At 41.8% G+C, this 27,049-nt stretch overlaps 1 protein-coding gene across 5 annotated transcripts in view; it reads left to right on the plus strand.

The window, feature by feature from the left end:
- Window positions 1-27,049, plus strand: part of dpr6 (defective proboscis extension response 6) — a 92,188-nt gene that overhangs the window by 30,805 nt on the left and 34,334 nt on the right. For 4 of the 5 annotated variants that reach the window (XR_004303770.2, XM_015175764.3, XM_032435184.2 and 1 more), the window contains exon 3: window positions 26,362-26,582. Coding sequence is in view for 4 of the 5 variants with exons in the window: in XM_015175764.3 (XP_015031250.1) it covers window positions 26,362-26,582 (221 nt within the window). In the remaining variant the exon portion in view is untranslated. Of the gene's footprint in view, window positions 1-25,727; window positions 25,899-26,361; window positions 26,583-27,049 lie in introns of those variants that run through there. The other variant, XM_070208619.1, reaches the window with a different exon arrangement.

A 27,049-nucleotide genomic window follows, 5' to 3' on the forward strand; every position in this document is an offset into this window, starting at 1 on the left:
TCCTATGCAAATCTCGTTTATATTTGCCTAACAGCAGTTAAACAGCTGCTATTCAATTATTTAACTGGCAAGTATATGTAATCATCTTCAAGTCTATGTACGAGTTGTGCTCATAAACTCTCCCCAAATTCCCTTCGTTTTATTAGCTTCATCAAGTTAATATACCTTAACTCTGTCCATTCAACATACTCTTCTTTTCGTAATCAATGGAAATGTATATTAGCGTTCGCTGGCAATGTTTTTCAATATTTCTATGCAAATTTTCTATGCTGATTATGATTGATTTAGTGAGCTGGCAAAACTGAATATTATTTTTTATGATTCGCTTCTGGATAGGGGCGACTGAATATATTATTGTTCGACTGGTTGAATGCGATTGCGATTTGCCGTGTGCAGCAAATTATACAAAGTCGAATTTACGACTTGTTCGACGCTCAATAAAATCAATTTTAATATTAATATTTTCAAGTTGGTCAACTGTACGCGCACATACACAAACCTACACACACACACACACACACACATGCACACACACACACACACTCCTGTGCAGCATAGAAATTGCACATATTTGTATAAAACTTGTTTTATTTGTCCAGGCAACCTAAAGTCCAAAAAGAAGTCAAATAAATAAATGCATTGGAATGAAATTCGGCGAATAGCGTAAACCAAACGTGCCAACCCGCTCGGCAACAAGCCAACAAACAACCCCTCTTCCCAAGCATAGGGGGGGAGGTGGGGGGCTTGGGAGTGCTGCGCCTGCCTGCGCGCGGTCGATGGTCAAATATTTGCAACAAACTTTTTGGCCTGGCCAAGTCATTGAACGTTGGCTGGCGAACTCAAACAGAGAGCACAGAACAAAAGTTGCACAATTCACGTCGAGTGCATGAGGGCAACACTGTGAATGGACTTACAAAATACCCTGTAATAAATATTTAATGCATAGCCAGATCAATTCTCTTGAAAGCCTGCCATATACGCCTTCAAATATAAATGCTCAGTATACACAACATGAAAAAGTACTGTGAAGTGCCGCTGGCAAGTGGCTGGCTGGCCAGGTGGCCAGGTGGCATGCGGCACGGCTCCGGCAGCCAGGCGAAGCATTGCCACGTAGGTAATTGAGTATGAATGTGGAATGTGTCGAAAGCGTTTTTGATATTTGCCAAACAAAACGTTGGCATGGAAAGACGTGAACAAAGAGAAAAAAACAAGAAAAAAATAATGCTCAGACAAGCTGGCCAGGCGGCGCCCAAGCAGGGGCCTGAACTGCTGTACATCCAGGTAACGTGTGGGTGCCCGCTGGCAAGCAAAACAAGTGGAAAATGAATTCGATACATTATCATGACGTCAAGTCGTGCGTGGTGACTGCCTGGGCTGCCAGGTCTGCCAGTGCCCAACTGGAGGCAAAAGTGGCTGCCAAAAAGTATAAATTACGTGTAATGCGGCGCTCCCCATCGATGGCAGCCATTTCTTATGCGAAACACCTGCAGCAGACCAGCTGGCAGCGGCACGGAGACGCTACTGACAGACGGCCAAAGAAAATGTGCGCATAAATGAATTACCAATGAACCGCATGCGATGCTCTCTACGTGCCGCATTTTATTTTCAATTTGGGGCCCAGATGTGGGAGTCGACCAACACTTGGGCGCTAATTTGTGGGCGGTATCCAATTCCAGATGGTCGAACATGGGCGAGTATTTAGCCATTTGACAGATGCGCTGCACAAAGTGCGTCGAGTACACAATTCGACAGCCTACATAAAAGCGCAATTTGCGCCATTATGCGTCGAGTTCCATTTGATTACAACACGATGACATGAACAACGCACACACTTACACGCACACATTCCTGTGCGTCTATCGTAGGTTGTGGGTGTGGCAAGCTGGGGGTAAAAGCAATTTCACTAAATCTGCAATTGTTATGTCGCCTGCTAAACAACTCACTTTGCCCATGGTTGCCACACAAGCTGCCCCTCCAGCGGCTTCTTCCATTTGGGCAGCCATAAAAGCCAAACGTTCTCACACGTCAAATATTTATATTGCATTGCTCCATTCCTCTCTCTATCTATCTCTCGCCCACCCTCTCTCTCTCCCTCTCTAAGCACTCATTGTTGTTCCTGTGCGATATGATTTGGGTATTGATTAAGCGTCAATGGGGAGCTGCCTCTGCTGCTCGACATGTGCTGCCTCCAATTACTGCAGCGCTTTATATCCCCGTGCGGGAGCATGTCTCTACTCGGTTTTACTACATTTTTATGCTACATGGCAAGAAAAAAATGGGCAGGAATGTGCCGTAAATCATGCAAAGCGATTTGATGTGCTCTATTAGACAGTTTATAGGCCTAGTTAAAATGTTTATGGGCCAAACTTTACGGTGAACAGCAATTAAACATAATGCTGCTCCTGTTGATCAGGATTAGCCATAAAGAAAATTAAAGGATGTAGTTCGGATGTAGCTAATTTCTAAGACAAACAAACTTAAGAGGGTTGTTTTCAGGCATCTTGAAACATAAAAGAATAATTAAATACCATTTACTACAAATAATATAAAATGAATATTAACTATGTAATATTTTTTTTAACTCTCTTTTGTAGTTTAGCCAAAAAGCACTTAAACTTATCAAAACCCTAAGTGAGAGTTTAATTATTGTTTAGATGAAAAATTCATTAGAGTTTATAACTTAAGCTTAGGCTTAGCAGGAGGGATTCTTCTCCGTGTTTTTCTCATCACGCTTTGCCTTGACTCTCTCGCCATATTTTTTCCTGTCATACTCGTTACATTCTCTGTTTCCCTCGCCATATTTTGCTCACTCTCTCTCCTTCTCAAATTGTATCTATTTTTTCTCTGTTACAATCGCTCTTCTGCCTTTTATAATATTTATATTCAATCAAATTGGTAAAATCCATAGATATAAGCATTCTCACTCGATTATTTTTCGCAGTGTACCTGCCGCCAATTGATGAGCAGTGATTACGCATTTTTGTGTTTATTGGAATGGCGTTTAGTGCCTGGCTACGTGAGCAAAGCGCTCACGCACCCACACAAACAAACACACACGAACGCATTCTTTGGGAGGGTTATTTTTTTTTTTTTGACTGTTGTCTGCTGGCTGAGAATTCTCATGAGTGCACTTTATCGGCTGCCTCATGAGTCTCAATTGTACAGCACAGAGAAAGCTGTTGAAGGTACATTCACTTCATTTTCAGCAGCGTGAATTCGAGCGATGGTCGATTGTGAATTGTTTCACAAAGCGCCTACTCTCTGAACTCGCCTATTCCCCTCATCTGCTGCTGCTGCTGCTGTTGTTGTATGCGTATTAAGCAAAGCATTTCCGCTGCAATGTTTACTGTATACAAACAATTTCCGCAGCTAAATCTACCCTGAGCAGCAGATGGTAATATGTAATGCCTGCTCATGGCTATTTATGGCATCGAGTACGCATTGATCCTACGGAAATTTATTGATGAATTTCATTTCATTTCTTTTCATTTCGTTCGGCTCACGCGCACCTCTCGAAATTGCTTTATTTTCATCAGCTTGGCTTTTATCGACAAAGTGAAAGCGAGCATATTGGTTTTTTGTCATGCCCTTTCCCTTGGAAGGATGTGTGATAGGTCGCTTATATCTGTATTTGCTACAGTTGACGAATTTGGAATCAAGATTGAGTAAATCAGAAAATCAATGTCTCTTAATCAATTTCATGCGTAGCCTGTTTATAGCTGGTGTTGAACTGTGAGCGAGTATTACGCAGTCGGCTACCGATTGCAATATTCTTACTTCTTCTCAATTGCCGCTGTAAACCAGAGCTAGGAACACACGTTTCCCAACTTTGCCCAGTTGTTTGTTTGCTTTTCATTCGTCAGCGCCAGTAAAGAGTCCAGACATTTATATTGCCTCCTGCAAAGAGGCAGTTTGCCGGGCGGGCAGGCAGACATGGTGGAAACGTTGCTGGCATCTAAAGTGGTTGCGATTAGTTTGCTAATGTTGTAATTTCATCATTGGCCACCATCGCGGCAGCCGCTCGGGCAGCTTAGCTAAACATCATCAGGTACTTGACAGCCTGGAGACCGCAATTTGCTGATGCTGCCAACCCATTTGAGCCACTGTGCAACTGAGCCACTGACCAACTTGTCGACCCACTCACCACCCGCTCAACCACTTGGCGCGGCTCAAGTTTTGTTTCGAGTTGCGTTCGCTCTGCACTCAACTTTCGTCGATTCATTGATGTGAGTGGCTTTTTATTTGCGAGAAAATGGCAAATATATTTTTTCTCTACTTTCATTTTTATTTTCTTTTTTGTTTATGTTTTATTTTTTTTGGCTGTTTTCACGTTTCTTATAGAGTTTTTTTTTATTTTGGGCAGAATTTTTTTTCGTATTGAAAAGGAAATGAACTCATAAAAAGTAATTTGGCCATAATGCTTTGGCTGAGTTAGTTACTTGATTTGCAGTTGCGAATAAAGTTTCGCTTTATTAATTTTGATGTTGAATGTTGCTTTTTCTGTTGTTGCTTGTTGTTGTTCTTGTTGTTGTTGTTTTTGTGGCCACTTAAAAACTTGCCTGGTCTGAAGTCTGCAATAAAGCTGAAAAGTTAAGCGCAATATCGAATAAAAATAGCATTTATATACTGTGGCATATTTTATGGCAATTTAAATACCCTTAAGTTGTTTGTCGAATGAGGTATATTTGTGTCTTTACTTTTGCATATTAATGTTATGCACAACATGGACTTTCCTTATGCTTTCTATATCACTTAAGTCTGCATTATTGATTGCTTTACTGGGTATCGTCTGGTTGTGCCTTTGCATTGTTTTTGTTGCGATTGTCAATTGACTTCACTCAAATTTAATTTGCGTTACGAATACTTTGTTTCTTATTGACATTTTGTGTTGAATTGTTTTTGACTTTGATCTGCGTTTGCTTATTGCCGCATTTAATTGAACTGACACGTGCTAGACATGGTTATAAGCACGCGTGCTTACAGTTAGCCGCGAGCTTATATATACACTCGCAAAATACACACTTGCACACACACACAAACACACGTATATACATGTCGCCAGCAGCGCTTTGAACTGAGTTTCGCAATTCTGTTTTTTATAGCAGAATTCAATTAGTTGGGAGCGTTTGTGACTTTCTTGTTAACTGATATGATCGCATTTCATTTAATTTGATATGTATTGGTAGTTTTTCATTTAACACCCATACACACACACACCCACACACAGAGAGACACAAACAGACTTATATCGCTTAAAGGCTGCTGTTGGAAAACTTGGAAATGTTGATTGTTTTTCTTTGCTGACTTTTGCCGGGCTATGTGCGGCTCTGCAGTAAATTGTAAAAATAATTAAATTTATTTACGTTTGCCTTATTTAATTGCCCCAGCAGCTGCGACACTGGCTACGACAGTGGCTGCGACAAATGTTCTGTAGCATAACCTAAGGCGCCCCTTACAAAATGGCTGCCACAGCACAAAGCGGAACGCGCTCCTACCCCTCCCCCTCGCCCATCATCCACAGCCAGCATCAGTCGCGAAATGAGCGCGCAAAGTAAAAGCATATAAATGAATAACAAATAATAAAAATAAATAAATAAACAAATGCAAACTGAAATAGAGTTTTCACCCGAAAATAAAAGACTTTTCAGTTGCGTCTGAACAACTTCTAACCGGACATTTTGTTGAGCAAAAGTTGTTGCCTTCGTTATGAGTTTCATTGTTGTTGTTGTTGTTGTTTCTGCTATTATTGTCGTTACTGCTGCTTCGTTAGAGTTATTTATTTATTGCAAGTCCTTCACTTATATTGATATCAAAAGCGAGCACAGTGCGCAGCACTTTCCCAGGAAATTTCATATTGTGTTGTGAATTCGCAGTTGGACTGCAGCAAGGGGCCAAGTGGGCTGGATACTCTACCATCATAAGCTTATTACAGGCCACTAAGTGTTTTCTCCGTTCTCTGCTATGATTTTTGAATACTTCAATCAGAATTCCGAATAGCATTCAAGAACTTTTCAATGGTGCAATTCAACCATTTTAGCTGGAAAGCATAACTTGAATGCAAGCGGCCGCAGCGTGCGTATAACGCATTTGAAAGGGAATAAAGCAAATATGAGTATACAAATGTCTGGGTTCGCACACATTCTTAGATATGTAGGACAGCTTTATTTCGTACTAACAGAGAAAATCCCTAATCATCATCTGCTGCGGGCGGGGTCATACCACAAAGGCACCTAACTAAACCTTACCTATATTCGTGCCACGAACTCAAAGAAGCTGTGCCACAAAGCACGTTAAGAATCCATTTCTTTGGCATATGCACACTTAAAATGCCACAACTTTATTTACATTATATACATATTTTGTTTATATTTTTCGATGCATTTTCTGCGCTTTGCTGTGTGGCACGTTTTGGTTTATTGCGTTATTTGCCCTTTGGCAAATTATTCGTGTTATGTTTGTCACTGCAACAAGGTCTCAACAACCACAAAGACAACAAATATTTCTATTTATGCAACGTCAGTTTCACTTCATCGTGTTATTGTTGTGGTTGTTTCTGTTGTTGTTGTTGTCGTCGTTGTTGTTATTGTTGCAGCTGCTGCTGTTGTTTTTCATTTGATACTTCCATAAGTTAAGAAATTCAAAAAATATCACCGCCACTTGGCAAACGTTGTTCTTGTCGTTGCGCGAATTCAATTCTTTTGTTTTTACCAATTTGCCACAATTGGTACGCGTCGCTGCTGCCCCCTCCGCTTGCCCCTGGGCCGTACGGTTTGTCTGACTGTTTTTCATGCGCATTCAATGAACCATAAATTTCAGAGTGCCGCGCTGCCAGACACGACGGCGTCGCTAAGCTACAACAATGAAAACAGCAACGAAAATAACAACAACAATGGCAAGAAAATATTTAAAGTTATGCAAAGAGTTGTCTGAAGTTCGTGTCATGGCCAAAAGTGTTCGCTCACCTTTCAGGCAATTGCTTGGGGATTGGCAATAGCTAGCAAAAAAAGCATTCCTCTAATTGTCCTGCAGCTGTAGCCATGGTTAACCAATACACATACACAGACACACAAGCTCACACAGACACATCCAAGCACATATATGTATAAGCTGGCTTATAGGCAACACTTTACAGGCGCAATAAAAAGAATTGCTAAAACAAAAACTATCACAAAATACTCATTGTTTTAGCCAGGCAAAAAGAGAGGCTGGGAATAAGAAATAAGAGAGACCGTTGAAGGGGGCGAGGGGGGCGTGAGCTTGGGACAGGAAAAACATTTTAGTCGATGATATGTCTCTCTCTTATCTAGCAAACAATTTTATGCTTCCGGCTGAGCGACAAACAATGGAGCGTAAATATCCGAAAAGCGGCGCAACAGCAACAATAGAAATAAGAAATAATAGCTATACGAAAAAAGTGCCGAACTTCAAATACCCTTTATCCCAGAAAATATAAATTGAATTGCAAATCAATTTGGCAATAAGAAACTTGAAAGGCAGAAACTATTTTATGGACTGTTTATTTTTAGTTGGAAACTAATTAAACTAAACTAATTTAATTCCAGTTTGGTTAAGATATCTTGACAACAAAAGACAAATTTAAGCAGATATATACTTTATTTATTGACAAAATTATAATATCCACTTGTGCAGGGTATGAAAAACAATAATATTCCAATGGTTTTCCTTATGGCAACTATATGTGTCTTGTAATAATTCAACTGCGAGAATCAGAAAACAGCTCAATCAACATAAAAAACTTGTCGTTCATTTGTATACTTTGTTTTATCAAAGGAAATAGTATTATATACCCACCGTAAAGAGTATTAAAGACCATGCAAATGCCTGGAAAACGATAGATCGTACATAAATGTGCAAATAAATGCATGAGCAAATGAGTGAATGGGCGAATCACTGAATGACTGAATGAGTGTTTGAGTGTGTGAGTGAATGACTGAATGAGTGAGCCCTGATGCATGTCCGGTGCAAACAAGCAGGCAAAGAGACTAAAGCTGAGGGCATTGTTAGACGTTACAGACGGCATAGAAACATTATAAAGGGACGAGCAGTAAAGAGGATAATAACAACAACAACAACAACAACACGAACAAAAAAAACAAGAACAACAACAATATAGGAGTAAGCGTGTAGTTGATAAGATTTGTCTACAACGTTTATGGTACTTTGGTTTTCCACTTTGCTTGGCTCGTTCAGTTGGGTAAAATGCTTTTTTGCACAATTGTCATCATGACCCTCACACAGACGCACACAGGCACACACACACATGATAGTGAAGGTGTTAGACGAAGCTGTTTTGCATACTTTGCGGCGCTGTGGCATTGGCCAAATATTTGTCCTTTTTTTAGATGCTGGCCAAAGCAACGAAATAAGCGATAAATAAATACAATTTGCTTGGTCTTTTTATTTGCATTTAAGATTAAGCAGATAGAACACGCAGCTGTCCGGTTGGAAAATAAAAACCCAAATGAATATTTGTTGCGCACTAGTTTCGACAAAAAAAATTATGCGAACGAGTCGTTTTTATACGAATCGTGTCGAATCCTTAAAGCCGCATAAATTCGAAACGCAGTTAAGCAATATGCGTGGGAGGATGGGAGGGGCGTAAAGTGAAGTGCTGAGGGTAACTCGGGGTGTCCTTAAGCGGTCTCTAATTTGCTTTGACAGCAGACATGTGTTCAGGGCTTTGTCTTTGTGCGTGCCAACTGGAAAACGAAATCCAGCTGAGCGCGATGCGAATGCGAAGCAGGCTTCAGGATGCAGCATGTAAAACATGACGCTGACGCTGGAACATTGTAACGATGAGTTGCATCCAGACAGGAACCAGACCACACCAGACCAGATACAGGACCAGAACCTGCACCGGCAACAGGACCAGAAGCGGCTGCAGAAGTAGCAACTGAAGCATTCATCAGGCAGCCTTTTAATTAATTTCAACACGCGGCTGCGGCTGCATTCGCTTTGTGCCGCGTTCCCTTGCTTCCAGACTGTGGCTGACTGTTTGTCATTTGGGAAGTGAATTTAGCGATGAAATTTTGTGCAAGTGTTGCCAGCTCTTTTGATTTTTGTGTGCCACATAATTTGATTTGCTGTGTGCAGCCAACAGCAACAATGCACCACCTGCCATTACAAGCCCCAACCCAACTTATTCCCCAGCTACCTTTGCTTACATTGCTAAAGTTTTTGCGTAAAGCTCATGACGTTGTAACAAAAGATGTGCAAATATTTGAGTATGGTATTTCCATGATAAATTAGAAAGCAAACTTTGACTAGTGACATGTCACTGAAGCTTATGGAAAAAAGAAAGAATATTAAGCACCTTTGTAAACAAACCGATTGTTAAAAAATTGAGCCTTGTCATAAAGTGTTCCGATTGGATACGAGCTTAATAGGAGCTCATAATAGCTAAAGATCAAGAGTATGTACCCTTTTTAGGGTCTTCAATACATAACGCATGGTTAGACAAAATAACAATACCCTTTTAAAGGGTATTCAGTCTGTTTTTTCCCTCAGCTAGCTAATGTATCCAACTTTGGCTAACTAGGAACATGCTTGATTTATGTCAAAGCCTCTAACATTTCACCACGTTTGCTTCACCTTTTGTTCTTAAGGATTCAAGACTTTAAAATTCCATACTGCCGCAATGGCTTTGCCCCAATTCTAGGCATTCAAATTAGCAGTCAAATGCATTTGGTGTCAGTGTGCATGCGTCACCTGAGCTAACAGGACACAATGTTGCTGTGGCAACTGGAAGCGTAGCCGTCAACTTTTACAACGTTTACCGAACATGAGCCATGTCGAGCATATTGTTAACTTTTTGCCTTCATCTCATCTGGCTTGCTTCCCTCCCTCTATCGCTACCGAGCTGGCTGGTGCATCATTTCCGACTGGCAACTTTGCTGCTTATTTACATATTTATAACTTGCAACGGGTTGCGGTGTGTGGCATGTGGTATTTACCTTTTGTTTTTCACTTTTGTCTTACATAATATTCAACTGATTTTCATGCATCGCGCTCTGTGAATAGTCGAGAGTCTAAAGGCAAAGTCTTGCACCTTTTGCTGCTGCTCTGCGTTGCTGTAGCTGTGGCAAGATCGGGTTGCGACCAAGTGCAATGCAAATCATATACATTGTGCAAATTTAATGTGTGTGTGTGTGTGTGTTGCAACAACTTAAACTTTGCCGCACGCCAGTCCCAGGGCGTTTGAATTGTGAGCGCTGGCATATTGTCTTACTGCCGCCTTGTACTTATTTTATTTTATTACATATATTACATTCATGTTTGTGTTTGAGGCGAAAACTTCATACTGCTGTGCGGCAGTGTTTGCCTTCCAGTTGAACTGACCCAGCCCTTAAAACCTTCTTATGAATCAATTGCGATGGAAGGGGTTGGCACATCATTTTAAATGCTGCCTCTGCTGGGCTCATGGCTCATGTGGCGTATGCGCAATATGTTGCCAACCACCTGCCTTGATGGCGGCAATTCATTTTCACTTTAACCACACACCCAGAACAATAGCCAAGGGCCCACCCAACCAGCCATCCAATCCACTGTGCCCAGCTCACACGTTCATGCATATAGAAAGGTAACATTAAATACTACCAGATGCACAGGTATGTGTGCACGTAGGTATAGTGGCAGCTAAAAAGGCGCAGCAGGTGTTGGAAGAGACGGGAATGGGGGAGGCAACGCAACGCGCGTTGACAACGCCAATACAGGTGCGCACAATGCAAACGAGTGACATGCAAATGCTTTCAACAACAATTGCAATTCATGCAGCTCACATGCATGCACACATATGTACATACTCCCATCATGACAGGGCAGACATGGGCCAGCCTCACATTGCGTTTCATTTTTGAACGTCGATTTTCGAGCGTTCGTTTCTTCCAATTTCCTTACTTTTCTTTTCCTTTTCCCCTATTTTGTTGTTTTGTTGTGCTTGTTGCGTTGCGGTTTGCCTTATTCTCCTCCTTGCTTCGGTGTGTGTGTGTGTGTGTTTGTAGGTGTTTTTGTGTGCGGCGCATTTAGCATGTTCACCTGCTTGCACACAATCACAAATACATACACACACATGCACATTCACTCATATATAACTGACCAAAGAAGCCTTAAAATGTGACGACAGCTTCTGCTTCTGTTTTTAGCAATTCGTAAATACCCTGTATAATCACAACCAAGGGGCTTTGGATTTTGCTTTTAAGTTCTCTTAAAACACTGCAAAGTACTTTAAAGGTATTCTACAATCTTTTTACATTTTGAGGAAGCCTCTCAACGGATTTTGTTTTAGAAGTAGCCAAGGCTACTTCTGAGGATTATATAGATTTATTGATTCCTATTGCTAAACACGTGGTATCTGGTGACTTGGGCAACTCTTGCATCAAATTCCTGCTGGTTAACAAACTGTTTTTGTTTACGCCAACGATGGCCACAGCAATGGCAGCTGCTCATGTTGATGCTGATGCAGCATTTTGTTGCCGTTGCTGTTGCTGCTCCTGCTGCTGCTGCTGTTGCTGCTGTGGCTGCTTCTGCACTCACTTATGCATTCACACTCAAATATGCAATGCCCCACAAAATTGCAATTTCCACTAAGATTGATGAAAAACGCCGACATCGACGGCTACGCCTTTACACCCACACGCACACCCTCACATGCACATATACACAGAGTGTATGAGGCAAGCATGGGAGCACCACATGCGGCATCTGTTGCCAGCAAATCATGTCATCAATTGAATTTCAGGCGATTATTTTTGCAAGTTTCACAAATCGCAGCACAAATATCCATTGCTGTGCGTGCTGATGTGTATGCGTACGTCTCTGTCTGCGAGTATCTGTGTGGCTCTCTGTCTGTGTGTATGTGTGTGTGCAGGTGTTGGAGTGTGTTTGGCTGCATATCAAACGGGCTCACAACATCGCGACGCTCACAATGCGTTCCGATTACGCATTCAAATCAAATTGATGACGTGCCTGCTGTTGCCGTCGCCGCCGCCGCCAACAGTAGAAATATGAAGCCAGGCAAGCGGATGCCCCGCGACAGCCGGGCGCTGACTTTGCAAAGTGTAATCCCGTAGAGTGCATTCAGGGCAAAAACCGGCTGCCGCGGCGGCAGGTGTTGAGGGGTTTAGCAACTGAAATTGTTGCCTGCCTCAAGGGCAACTGCATATTTCATAGCTCACTTTAATGTAATGCCAAAAAGCATGCCTTTTGCATATTTTTGGCCAGCCTCCATCGACTTATAAACTAAAATGGAATGCAGCCTGCGCATTTTTAATATGCATATTATGTGTATGCATCACTATACCATGTTTAATAACTTGAAAGCTGCTTTCAATTTGCTCCTATTAAATTGGCAAATCAATATTCTCGAAGCAGTCAAATGTAAAATGTTGTTGCCCGCGTCCCGCTGCGCAAATATTTAATGAATATTAGTTTTCATGCTGCCCCAGGCTTATAATAATATATGCATTTATATGTAAACTTTAAATTCAAAGTATATATTTGAATGCATGGCATTGTTTAGATGCTTAGCTTGACGTGCGGCGCGAAAGCTTAATGCAATTAAATTTAATTAAGAAAAAATTTCAGAAATTCAAATCACAGCAGCCCCATTAAAGCCCCCCTACGTAGCATGCCTTGAAATTCAAGTGGTTGGCAACACATTGTTTGCGTATTTTGACTGTTGTTGCTGTGCCAAATTGTGTGGCCTTAGTGTGTTGCAAGTAATTGCAAATTGTAGAATTACCCGCAGGTCGTAAATTCCAGTAGTTGCATCAGCAGCAGCAGCAACAGCATCAGGTAGTTTACAGCAGCATTATGTTAACATTCTGGCAATACATAATTACTGTATTCAATTACGACTTCATAATTCACAAGCGCCGCCTTTGCTGCAACGTCAATTAAGTATGCAGATCTATGCGTATCTGTGTCTGTGTGTGCGAGCGTGCGTGCGTGCTTATGCGTGTGTGCGAGTGTATAATTCTTGTAATAAGCTGCATATTTGTTGCTGCAATCGGCATACCCTCAATGTCCCAAATGCCACGTTCGGTACATGCATCTTGATTAAATTGCCATTATGCCTAGTCCTTGCTCGGGGGCATGTTAGGTGATCAAATTTTGCATCCATTGTTTAATTGTTAACACTGCATTTCTGGACAATTGCGAGTTAGCGAATTAGTTCTCTGTAGCTTCTCTCTATTTAAGCTGATTAGAACAGCTTTCAGGTGCACGGTCAGTTAAATGGAAGAGCAGCTTAAACTGGTGCATATATTGTTGCTATTGCTTCTGATAAAATTATATTAAATATTTTTAGTTATGGTTCATGCTTTGTTTAACCGATTGAATATATTTTGACAGCTGTTGACGAATGCTAAATAAATACAATTTATTATGGGCAGCTGATATTGTCAGCACAAATAAATTGTTTTGGCTTCAATTGATAGAATGCGGTTGAAGTTGAGTGCGAAACAAATTGAATTGTATTTCGATTTCTTTTTTCTTAACTATAAATTCATGCAAATAGCTTTTAAAGCATATAAACACGGCTATTTACTATCATTTTGTATTTAAAATTAGTTTAAGATATGCAAAAACCTTAAGTCGCTTCACTGCAGATTTAGCGGCTACAATTAGACCAGAATTTGTCTTGCTGTTGCCATTTCCATAAAATATGCAGCTAATTACGTGCAAGTTGCTTAAGCTCGGGCGCACAAAATGACAGGCAACAGGACAACAGACACCAAGAAGCAGTCTGTCAGGACCCTAATACAATATAATTACTGTAAAAATCAGAGCTGACAAGCGCCTTAAGGGTGCGTCCTTGCCGCGAATGGCTTGCCAAATGGCGCGAAGAAAGAATATCAGAGCGAGTACGAGAAAGATTGAGGGGGTACAGGAGCGATACTCGGCAATAGTGCGTAAATCTTGACGCCTTTAAGGCTCCAGGCCCCAATTGACAATGACATTTTGTCGTCATTATTGCGTTCCTGTTGCCAAAGCGGGGCAATTGGTAAACATGCCGCATTCGCAAGTGCTCGACTAACAGTTACCCTTTAAAAGTATATTAATTCTATATTTGCATTAGGTATATATTAATTTAATTAACACAAAAAGACATTCAGCTGTTTTGTTTTTTAAATTAATGACACACCTGGGAACCCTTTTTTGCTGCCAACTTTCACAATAACTGTGAGCTGTAAAACTATCCCAGAAAAACAGAAAACAACTACAACACGCTTTTTTATAATTAAATAAAGTAAACAAATAAAAAACTGCCGCGAAACGCAGTGTTTCAAAATGAAATTAAAATGTTGGAATTCAGCTGTGCGCACTGTGAGCTGAAACAAAAGCAATACAAACATATTTATGATTATGAAAAAACTATTTAACATTGAATTTCACGCACTCGGTATATTTATTTACCTTTGCACTTAATTAGTGCTCACACATGCAGCAAAAAATCAGATATAAATTCCTTTAGCTGCATAGCATGTTTAAATGCATATGCACAATAAATTTGAAAATTTTGTATTTTTGTATACCCCAGCATACCCCATGCTGAGCACCAGGGTATGGAGATGGGGGCTGAGAGAGACAGTGACAGTCACCGCGACAGTGGCAAGCACATTGAGGTTGATTCGCTCCGTGCTGGCAATTACAGAAATTAGCTTTCGTTTTTAATTTATTATCGCCATTGTGCGTGCCCCTAATGGTGCGACAAGCGACAGTGCGCCGGAATGGCGAAGGCCATGCTTGCCACGCCCGGCGGCTGCTGTTGGTGTTGGTGCTGCTGGGGTCTTTTTGATGCTATTGCTAAGACAAATGCCTTAGCTGCTGTCGACTCAAATTAATGTGCATATAACTTACGCTTTAACTGAGCTCACCCAGCTAGGACGATGGCGCAGGTGGGTGGTGGGGTTGGCACCGAGCTATTGAGTTTGCAGCAGCTTTGTGTTTGAGAGGTTCATGCATTTTAAAGCTTTACAACACTGGCTGCCTGCACCCATATGGCATATGCAATGATGTGTGCATATTTTAAAACATTCATGATGATTTACCAGCACACACATACACACACACACAGACGCGCGCCAGTTTGCTGTGCCCACACATATGCATAAAAGAGTTGTGCAGCCCTTCGGCCCAAGTAGCCGCTGCCAAAGATTTATTTACCCAGCAAGCAAATTGCAACATAATTGAAACAAAATGTGTACACGCCCGAAAAAGAAACTGAGGCCACGCCCCTAGGCCAGGGCAAGCAAGCAAGCAAAAAAGTGTTGCCTACCTTTTGGGGCCAGCGCCTAGCTCTGGGCGCCTTGACAAAGTTGTCAAGTTATTTATTAATGTGCTGCGGTGCGGAACAATTAATAAAGAGCGCTTAGTGAGGGAATGGAAGAAGTGGGTGTGGCCGCGTCTTATTTACTTTTTTTTTATTTGTATTTCGGGTGGCGGGGCAGGCCACAGTTGATGATGTTGCCGCTCTACGGCGCGCTGGTGTGGCAACCATTTATAAAAGGCGCTTTGCTAGGTGTTTCGGCTGCATGTTGGTTGTTGCATTTGCTAACCGTAAACTGCGCATTAGTGTGATTGCATAACATTTGCACACACCATCACGAGCACAAAAATACACACACGCCCACAGACACACACACACACACACACACACAGTTAAACACACGCGAGCTGCTCGTAAGCAGCCAAAAAGCCCTTAACCAAAAGAGAACCAAAACCGAAATCCTTATGTATGTGCAGCTGCCGCGACTACGTGCTGTATCCAGCATTCAGCATCCAGCATCCAGCTCAACGCAGTTGGCTCTATCCGTAAAAGTTTGCACAGCGGCACCCACAAATTTTCAGCAACTGGCTCGGAGTTGTTGATAATTTAAGTCGGAAATTTCAAGGAAACAGCTCGCACGTAATGCTCAAAACAAGAGATATGTGGACACACAGGCACACATAAAAACACACAGATACACACACACACATCGACAACCGTAAATTGCAATTACAACAAGTGCAATGCAACATGCAACAGCAACAAAAACAGCAACTGTAATCAAAGCAACAACAAAAGAATAAAGAACGATTGTCTTCGGCACGCCGAAGCTTAAATACTCTACTCTACTTTCAAAAATGTAAGGAGAATAGAGGAACTTATTTACTGAAATTGGTCAAGATAGCTGTAATAGCCAAAAAGTTGTCTTATTCAACTCAACTGAAAGATTTTTTGAATATCGGATTATAATATAAATATAAAGATATACGTGCACATTTCATGACATAAACATAATATCCTATACAAGAGTATTGCAACGCATAAATGTTGTTCAAAAAGTGTGGAATGCAATTATGGTTATGGAAGACAATGAGGCTAGATGGGAATTAATTGGGTCTGGTCTAGCCCGTGAGGCAAATAAAGGCACACAGTCAGTCGTAAAAGTCTACGACCAGTCAGAGACAAATGCAAACTTTGCTTGGTTGTCAAACAAACCAAAAATGAAATCATTGTCAATTCATAAAATCCAACAAAAATTTTACAAATTGCATTTACATCTGCTGCAACAACAGAAACTCACAAGCATGTGCGTGTGTGTATATATGTGTGTGTGCGTGATAGCTGCAGTCGGTCATTACGTTTGCCATTATGCTTCATTTGTAGCGACGCCGCTTGACACACATACCATTAGGGCGAACGAGGCGTGGCAGCTGGGCAGCTGAAGGTGCCAGAGTGGGGGCTAAGCCCCAGCAAACATGTCGTTTATTTAAGATGACAGCAACAGTAGCAGCAGCAGCTGCAGTAACTGATGCCCCAATGGGCGGCACAATCCTGTTGCGGTCAAGTGTGTGCAAACATATGGCAGCCACTGTGCGAATGCGAGCATGTATTTGCTCTAGGGCTGCCCTTTTTGACCTTGTTTTTACGCTCGAACGTAATTGACATTTATTAATTGGAAAACAATAATTTCAGTCTCTGCCAGTGCCCTAGCTGGCAGCTGCCAAACGGAGCCCCAAAATGTGTGTAGCAATGCCACTTACGGTTGCATGCCACTCGGCCCAATGGCATGGCTTATTGCTAGATGATTTATGAGCCGTTTGCTGCTGCAATTGCTCGCTCGCTCGCTGGTTCGCTGGCTAGCAGGCTGGTTGCTTATTCGAACAGCGATTAAAAGCCGTCAACAGCACACGGACGTCACTGAAAAGTTTTGCCAGCTGCGCGCTTGCTGCCCATTAAAAGCTGTCAAATTTTAATGTTTTACATGGCAGGCTCAAAGTGCCAGCCATAACCAACAACAACAGCAACAACAACAATCCCGCAATGGCAACAACAACATAATCAACTGAAGCTCTCTGTTCCTGGCACCTGTCAGAACCTGAGGACAGGCAGACAGACAGCACTTTATCTATCTAGCCGCGCCCCACAAAACATTAAGAGCACATAGTTTGCACGAGCCTTAAATAGGTGTGTGGGGGAAGCGGCGCGTTTTAAACTAGTTGCCGCGTGTCCTTGCCTGACGCGAGCATACGGGGCGTATGTGTAACGGAATCCCAACACGCGATAAATTCATTAAAGAGCTCGCATAGCAACTGAAATCTGGCTGACATGTCTCGCGGGCAACGTAAAATACCAGAGTGCTCGCGCACACATTCACACACGCACACCCAGCGAGACTGCTGGAACAGGGGCACACACAAAAAAGGCATTGCATACTTTCGGGCACGTTTATAGATTAACACATTTTTACTGCTGAATGTACTAATAAGGCAAGCATTTCCACTTTGAGTTGCCCCCAGGAGGGATATAGTCAGCAGCAGCAGCCACTCGCTATCTCTTTCATACACACACACACGTGCAGACCTGTGTGTGTACTTTCAAAATGTATAACGCCAGCAACAATAGGGACAGGCGGCAGGCAACTGTGCTGGCCAGGTGTAGGAAAAATGTTAACAAGAGCAAATAAAGCGAAAATATTTCATACACTGCGCCGCTGCACAGCCAACCCAAGCCAAGCCGCGAAACCTACCCAAAACCCCTGCCGAACTACACGCCTGGCCTAGCTCCACGGCCAGCCAGCCAGCCAGTCAGCCAGTTAAATGGCAAACCTTGAGGGAATTCTGGCAATCGTGCCTGCTGCTGCGCAGTTGTTGTGATTTCAAGTCTGGCGCTGGGCGTGTACACACCCAAGCATAACCAGACACACACACAGAGAAGTCTGTGCTTGGGCAGGTGACTACGTGCCTGGCACACGGTACGAGATCGCGGCAGCTGCTCCTGCTGCCAGCTGCAGCTGTTGCCCTTCAGCGGCAACGTCCAGCTGCTTGACTGCAACTGCAGTTGCGGCCGCAAGTGCGACTGCGAATCGTATCTGATTCGACAGGCAGAACAAATAGCAAATGATTCGAGTCGACTTGTAATTACCACTGCATTGTGCACTGTTCTTTTTGTTGCTTTAACTTTCCCGTTTTGTTTCTCTATCTCTTTCGCTCTGCTCTTTTGATTAAATTACTGTTCAAATATTTTCCAAGCTTGTTGCTTTAAATTTCCCAGCCCCACATCTGCCTCAGTCCCTGCTCCGCGAAAAGTTTCTGCACATGTGGATGTGGTAAATAGTTTTGAGTGCCAGTCAGACACGTATTTCTATGGCTTTGAATAGGTTAGAGACTGAGGGAAAAGTAAAACTAAAAATGTTAAAGAAAACCGTCTCGTTTGAAAATTGGTTCAACAAGTTCGAGCCTTAAGCTAAATATTATAAAATAATTTACATATAAATGAAGCTGTATATTAACTAAAATAACCAATGTGAACTAGGAATGGGAATGAAATTCTTTTAATTAACTAAACTAATTAAGATAAAGTGGTTAGATTAATTAAAAACATTTTGAATGCTCTTTAAACAGTTCGGGAATCACCATTACTGCGATTGAAAAATCACATTTGAATATCTAGTTTTTACAACTGGTGAAATAATGATAAAAGCGACTTATAAATTATCCATTAAAATTCTACATCAATTGCGCCAAAAAGCATGCTATAAAAAGTTAATGTTAATAACCGTCATTTCGCTCAGACGAACACAAAACAAATAAATTAGGGCAACAAAGAAAGAAATGGCAAAAAACAACAACAACAACAAAATTATATATATAGAAAAAAATGTGCAAACTATAAATTGAAATTTGAAGCAATAAAATATTTGAAGCAGCAGCTCGGCAAAGTGTTTATTAATGCATTGATGCACGCATAAAAATCTCAATTTAATTCAATCGATTTGTATTCGTGGCTCTGGATTTTCGGATGGTCCTGGAATACAAATTGCAAATTGCATGCGCTGCCAACTTAAGTTAACGGCAACAAATGAGTGCGGAGCGCCAGAGTGCCGTCGAGTCCTTGGAAGGCAGAAGGATGACTTTCGTCTCACACAGCAAAATTGTCTGATGAATTTCCTCAATTCAAAACGTGACTGACGCAATGATTGTGTACACGTTACAGCTCCGACTCAGGCTTGAAGTGGAAGCCATAACTAAGTGCCACTATGTAAGTGAATAGCAGAGACCGACGACATCTGTGCAGCCAAAAGAGTACGTGTGTGTGCGTGTGGGTCTGAGGAAAGACAGAACTCGTTCACTTATACGAGCACATAAGCTAAGCACACGAGTAGTTGGCACTTTTAAGTCATTTGCTCCATTCGAACTCAATTCCAAATGCGACCATCAACTAGAATGGCTACTCAATCAAACTAGAAACAAAAAAACAGCTGAAGCAGTTGATGCGGCACTGGAGCAAGACAAGAATTGGTTGTGGGACTAGTGGATTGGCACTTGGGGCAAGTTTGTCAGCCAGCACGCGACCGTATGTAGACGATGACAGTCCCTAAAACAAGACCAACTTGCATATGCAGCACACAGAGGCAGTTTGGTTAAATTTAGGCTGCTTAGCATTTCAGTTACTATAGCTGCTGAGATCGAAACCGCTATGATGTATAATACCCATTTTAAGCAGCTCTATGTCTGCAGGATATACAAAACGCAAAACCAAGCAGGTCTTAAAGTGCAAGCCAGTCACATCAGCGCCGAATGCACGTTTTGTGGATTTGCCAGCGAATTCGTGACGGACAAAGTGAAGCTTTTGCTAAGCCATTACACGCCGCGTGTCGCGTCGCAAAAAAAAAAAAAACACCAAAAAAAAGGTATACAAAAATATATATATTAATTTTTTTTATGTTTCAAACTCCATTTGTAGCAGACGTCAAATCGTTGACGCGTAAAGCGCGACATGTGCGCAATTTTTCGGCTGTGTTTGCGAGCAACTCAGCTTTTGGCATTGGCTGCACATCGATTTTATTTTTTCCGTTTGCGCAACGGCGGGGGCAGGCTTAGTTTTAAATGGGGCAATGCAACCGTTTGCCATATTGTAAATTATTTAAAAATGATTTATTGTAAGTTTGTTTACACTTTGCCATGCGGTTGCATTTGGCAGCAGCTGTGCGCCGCTGTAAATATTTCATAGCTCGCTCACTCGCAAGCGGCAAAGAGCAAAAAGCCAGAGCACAAAATCTATTGCGTTTTCATTTGAATTTAATATTTTATATTGCTGGGCCCAATACGGCAGCAGGAGAACTGGCACTGCCACAAGATGCCCTGTAACCGGTTACTCAGATAAGTCAACCAAATAGGCTGAATGCAGCCCGAATTTGGTTGAGCGCAGGGGCAGTTACTTGATTTAAGGCTTACAGTAGCTATATACCCGCTTAAGCAGCTGTGTATAGGGTATTTGAGCAACAACTGCAAAAGCTATGTCACAAATTGCAATCGCCATCGCAATCGAGTTTGCCTTTTGTGGTTTGCAGCAGCTGTAAAGTGTTTAAGTGCATGTGTGTTTATGTGTGTGTGTGTGCGTATGTATGTGTGTGTGTGTGTGTGCGTATGTGTGTGATTGTTTTTGAGTGTTGAGACATGTCATTTGCATGGCCTGCAATTAAAAGTTTAACTATAAATGCCTACATTGCGGTTTTCGACTCTGTGCCAACAAGATGTTGTTGTCGTTGTTGCTATTGTTGTTGTTGTTGTTGTTGTTGCTGTGATTGATTAAGTTTAATAAATAATACAAGACCACATGACACCTGGCAATCAAATGTGCAAGTAACCAGAAGACAACTTCAAAATATATCTAAATTTATAGATTACCTAGTTTCGGGCGCCGTCTCTTGGCCAACCGATAGACATCAATTGTCAGTCGAAATGGCCAAGCCCAAGAAAAATTTATGTGGCCCGTGCGTAGCAAATTGTATTGCCAAAATCACTGCCACAACTATAAATTTAAGTTGTAGCCCGAAATGCTTGTTCAACCCAAACATTAACGCACGCAATTAAAATTCGACAACATTGACAAAAAATCCATTGCCAAGTGACATTCTGAAGCGGCGTTTTTGACCCTTTTCCAAGCAATTGAATTGATTTCTGGCTGCCGAACACATTGGCACACCCAAAATAAAAAAGAAGAAAGAAAGTAAGGCAGCCAAGGAAAAAGTTGAGAGTGGAGAATGTGAGCCGGAAAATGGCAGCAGGGCTGAGCGTATAACGACTCTAGTTGCCATTAGGGGGCCAAGGGATTACAGTTTGTGATTGGAAAATCTATGATGATCATTAATAAAAACAAGAGGACCTTGTCGAAAATGCCAAACAATAACAAAAGGGCAAAGGACAGCTCTAATCGGGTCATCACATTGGCAAATTCAAATGCAGATGCTGCTTATTATCCTGTAAGCTTGAGACTGTCTGCTAAGACATGGTCGTGTTTGGCTGCACGGCATCTCATGCATTATACGCACCACTTTAGTCCTTGTAAATATTATTTTAATATCTTGTCAAGCAGCCAGATACCCCGCACATGCCTACAATGTGTCACACACACATGCTCAGAGACTGGGTTTTCTTCGAAACTTGACTTGTTGTTGGCTCTTGCCTGGTTTCTTGCTGTTTTCATTCTGAGCCAAACTTTGTGCAACAAACAATGCTTCATTATAAGCTTCAGCTCTAAGGCCAGAGGTGATAAGCCCTGCCAGATTCAGGCAGTGTGCCAACCAACCAGCCAGCCAACCAGCTAACCAGTCAGAATCAGGCAACTTCTTGTTTGGAGTAAACTTCATTTTATATTTTTAGCTTTAACAGCCTCGCACAACACTTACGCACGTTCACACACACATGGCACTTGCTTGTACTTTGTATGAAATTTTACGAATATTTCATAATAAGAGTTATGTATGTTAGTGTGAGTGTGTGTGCCAGTGTATTTCTTGCCTGTGCTTCTTATCGTGCCGTGTCGCATCGTATCGCATGTTTTGTCAGCCGAAGTGGCTATGCAAAGACAAACAAACTAAGCCAACAACAGCAAGAACAACAGCAACAAGAGCAAGACAGGCAACAGCACCAACAAAAGCATTGCGCAAAAATGTTGTCAATCAACGTTAAGGATAACAAGTTACACAAAGTCTAAGGACTAAAGACAAAGGCAAAAAACTGCTGAATACCTCTGAGTTTTTCACTCAAAGGGTTTGAAATACCAAGAAACAAGCAAAATTCCTTATATTTTTTTAAAACTTAAAGTATTCTACTAAATTTTATAGTTTGAACAGGTGTTTAAATAATAAAACATGAATTATCTGTTAATACTTTGGGTAAAGAAGGCGTGCCAGGATCTCAGCTTTACGTAAATGACATATCAATGATGCTATCTGCTTAACAATATGAATGGACGACGCCTTATTCATTGTTAAATTTGTAAATATCCGCAAGCTGTAAAAACAAATTTAAAAACTTTGCCTTTGAACAATAGAATTGAAATCGAGTTATTTCATGGATTAATCATGCGAGCAATTGATGCATTTTCCGATTGAAGCATTTTAATGAAGAGCATTAAAAATAATCAACGCTGACATGTAAATAAAACAAATATGACAGCTGTGCTCTGTCTTCCCTGCAGGCCATTCCTCTCAAACACCCGCACACACATATACACACCTTCACACACACGTGTCACAGTAGCCACATTTCAATTTTCGCCATGTGCCATGTAATTTGCCTGGATAATTTATATGCATGCCGTTCGTATAGAAGATGCTCCCACATCAGGTTCAGGTTAAGTCGCGAGCCTCGAGTGCGAAATGAAATAAATTTTGCAGCATCATTTAAGCTTAATTAAGACGGCAGCCGCAACCGGCGAGAAGCAGCACCGGGCGCTGAATAAGAACGTAGAATGTTGGCAACAAAAGCCGCGCAATGCATTGCGCAGCACATAAATAAATGAGTAACTGAGTGGTTGAGTGGTTAAGTGGTTGCCAGCAGTAACAGCAGCTGCCGTCGATGCCGCCACAGCCACCGACGCCACCGTCGTCGCCGTCGCCAAGGTGCCGATGGCGTGCCGCATGCATACTCGAGTGGCAATCAGCGTGTCGTCCAGTTTAGCTCCGATGACAGCTCATCGGCAACTTGCGAGTATTTGGCTGTGCGCTGGATTTTCAGCCAACTCATGTTGCCACGCATAAAACTACTTAGACAATGTCAAAAGGCATCATTATTCATGCTGGCATGCACACGAGGCTTCTCTCTGCTTCTCTCCAACCAGCCAAGCCAAGTCCAATCAGAATAGCACTCGTCATGCTGCGTTGTGGGAGCAAATTAATGGCAGGGCCAGGCACACATTGCCCACAAGGCAGGTCAATTTCTGGCGCCGCATGTTGATTTTTAATTACTCACACACACACACACACAGACGCAAGATAGCAAAAGCCAATGAAGTGTGCTGATATTGACTACAAATTCAATGCCATAAAACACAATTAAATGCGTCTTGAACTTGAGACCTCCATAAGCAGGCAATTACCAGGCTCGAAATTCATTGAGCTGTGGGTTCAAAGTGTTGCACATTACGCATCATTTCACAGGAACAGGATCAAATTCCCAAAATTAACCAAGTAACTTGTGCCAACAAAACTAACTGACTGACTTCAGAATACTCTGCCAATATAAGGTATCTTCAAATAACAAAGGGTATGACTTTTTTTCTAGGCTAAGAAGCTTTTTCTAAAATACTTTAAAATTCCCAAAAAAAAAAAAAAATATTTACATATAAAGCTTTTTTGCTTGCCCAAAGCACAACTATTTAGCTTGCCTTGCAGAGCATAGAAAATATGCCCCACATGAAAGCAGGGAAATTACAAAAGTTTTCTTAATTGCTACGCGCCACCTCGCTCCACCCACCCGCCGCGTTGTCCTCGCAAATTAAACGCAAGTATGCAAAGTCATTGTATGAAAGGGCCGACTGGCTGCCTGCCTTTTTGTCTGCCACTCAGTCAGAAGGCGTGCCAGGCCTACGTAATGATTAAGCAAACACTCAATCACCCCTTCCCATACAAACACACACATTCAATGCCAGCACACACTCACTGGCACACATGGGCCTGAAATGAAGCACATTCAGCTGAGGCAATTGAATTTTTTTTTTTTTTTTTGCCAGCGCTTAATGCCCAACAGCTCTGCTTGACTTTAAAGCTGTTGCATCGTTGCTTGGAGTTTTTACAGAATCTGTAGCATACTTTTGCGGGCTTCATTTTCATTAAAACTGAATGCAATATTTACAGAAAATTTGTGCAATTTTCTTTGCCACTGGTATTAAGCGTATTAAGCGTATTAAGGTTAAGCGTCTATCGTTTGTATGCCACGCCCCAAGCCGCCTACTTGCCGGCAATTCATGCATACAAATGCGCGTCATATGCTGGCAACCTTTTGTTTAATGAAGCCGAAGTTGTAGGGCGGCCATAGATGTGTCTCTGTATATGTGCGTAAGACCCTATCTGCATGTGTGTGTGTGCGCGTGTGTATCTGTGTTGAAGGCGTGCATGTGGAAAAACAGTTTTTGAATGAATGCAAGTTTTAATCCTTGAAATATGATTTGAGTGCAAATATTTTGCATAACCATGAGCTCGACTCTTCCACACATATATACACACACACACACGCGCAGTCACTTGCGGTTGCCCACGTGGGCGTGGCTTATGCATGTGTGTGTGTGTGTAGATTTAGCCTGCCTCGTGATGTAAGCAGTGACACAATTTCGTTTTATTCTGCGTGTATGTGTGTGTGTGTGTGCACTTGTACTTGCCAACCGCAAACACTTCACTCGCTTGAAGGCTGCCCTCCGTGCCTGGCCCAACAGGCCAGAGGTCCAACATATCTCGCTCCTGCTCCTGCTCCTACTCCGACTACAGCTGCCCAGCGCAGCGTATATCTATGCCCCTTGCATTGCCTGTGCGTTCATTTTTGCAGCTGCTTGCGGTTTTCAAATGCATTTGCCCTCGCATTCGCTGGTGCTCTTTTGGTGGTTCGGTGGTTCATTTCTAAATTGAAACTAAAGAGTTGCCAGTGGCTACCATTGTGGCCACTTGTGCACCTTTCGACCACTGCAGCGCCTGCAGCAGGGCCTGTGGGCTTAATGAACAACGTTTTTTTTGCTGCACTAAGCCGATGACAAAAGTCAAGCGCCAGCCTTCAAGCTGACGAGTGCTGTCAAAACTTAAAGCATGTAGCCATGCTCAGGTTCTGACGTTTTTCTGATTTTCACAGATGTGTATTTCTTGTTTTTATTTTTATTTTTTCTGTCGCTTGCTGCAAACAAAATTGTGCACTCTGAAAAGTTGGTTAAGTTGTTTTTTATTTTGGTGTTTTCTCCACTTTTGTCAACGAGTTTTTAATGTTTTGTGACGAGCGACGACAAAATACTACTAAAAAACACACTCGGACCTACACAAAATGAAACTCCAGCTCACGTATGCCTCTGCAAATAGACACATTTGACATTTTCGGATCAAAGCTCATCTCTCGAGGAGTAAAAGGTAAATTCACAAATGCTAGAACATTTTTTTTATCATTTTAAGTCTTGAAGAGTATATTGCTTTAACTAGGAATTGCGGAAGTTAACGAGAAAAATGTAACACCTAAAATCTAGTTTTTGAGTAATTTTGATATCAATACATTGAAAATAACATAAAATAAGATTTAATAGAAATCCGTGAACTTTTTACCATACATTTTTGATCCAGTTTCTATTTAAAGACCAAAATATGATAAAAATTTCATTAGCCATAAAAATAGCCTCCTTATTGGCAACGCTTTGGGAAGGCATTTAATATAAATGTTTGAAATTTTTTAAATTCTTTAAAAGTGAAATTTTACTGAAAATTTAAAGCCACAAGTGAAAAGCAAGAAAAGGTTTAAAGTACCAAATTGCGGCTATAACAATTTCCAATGTGAAATATATTTATAGATTTTCACTTTGCTTTGGCAAATTCGTTGCAGATATGACAAATGGCGGCGTGCATGGACCCATCGAGGGCTATAACTCGTTGGATGAGCTGACTACAATGCCAGCAGCGCTGGCAACGATGCCCACCGCCGCCTACACGCATCCCAAATGGATGGAGCCATATTTTGATCCCTCAACACCGCGCAATGTCACCGCCCTCATGGGCAAATCCGCGTATCTCAGTTGCCGCGTTCGCAATTTGGCCAACAAAACGGTGAGTGAAAACAGCAGATGACTAAAACTTTTCGGCTGTTCGTGACGATCCGCCTAGCCTTTAAAGTTTTTGACATTATGTGTGTATCTTTCCCTCTCTCCACGCTTTCCTACCTGCAACCCCAACTACTAGAGTATTCTACATGCGCGCAGCTTTTCTTTTGCTTGTTGTTGACTTCGTTGATTTGGCAACCTGCTCGGCGAAATGTAATTCCCCTAGCATGACTGCGAAATTTTTAATTAGTTACACGCCCAGCTCAACAAAATGGGCATATTTTTTGTTTGTTTTTCGATTTTGTTGTTTTTGTTGTTTTGTTTTGTGTATTGTCTGCGACGTGCTGTGCGGTAGTGAGAGTAAGGACCTTTTCTTGCTGGCAGTTAGGGCGCGACCTGGGTCCTAAGTCCGCATTAAGTTGTTTTGCTTTCAGAAATTTAGAAATTTTTGTATTCTGTTCTGTAAGCGCGACT

Source organism: Drosophila virilis, chromosome 3, assembly GCF_030788295.1.
Source record: "Drosophila virilis strain 15010-1051.87 chromosome 3, Dvir_AGI_RSII-ME, whole genome shotgun sequence".
NCBI lineage: Eukaryota > Metazoa > Arthropoda > Insecta > Diptera > Drosophilidae > Drosophila > Drosophila virilis.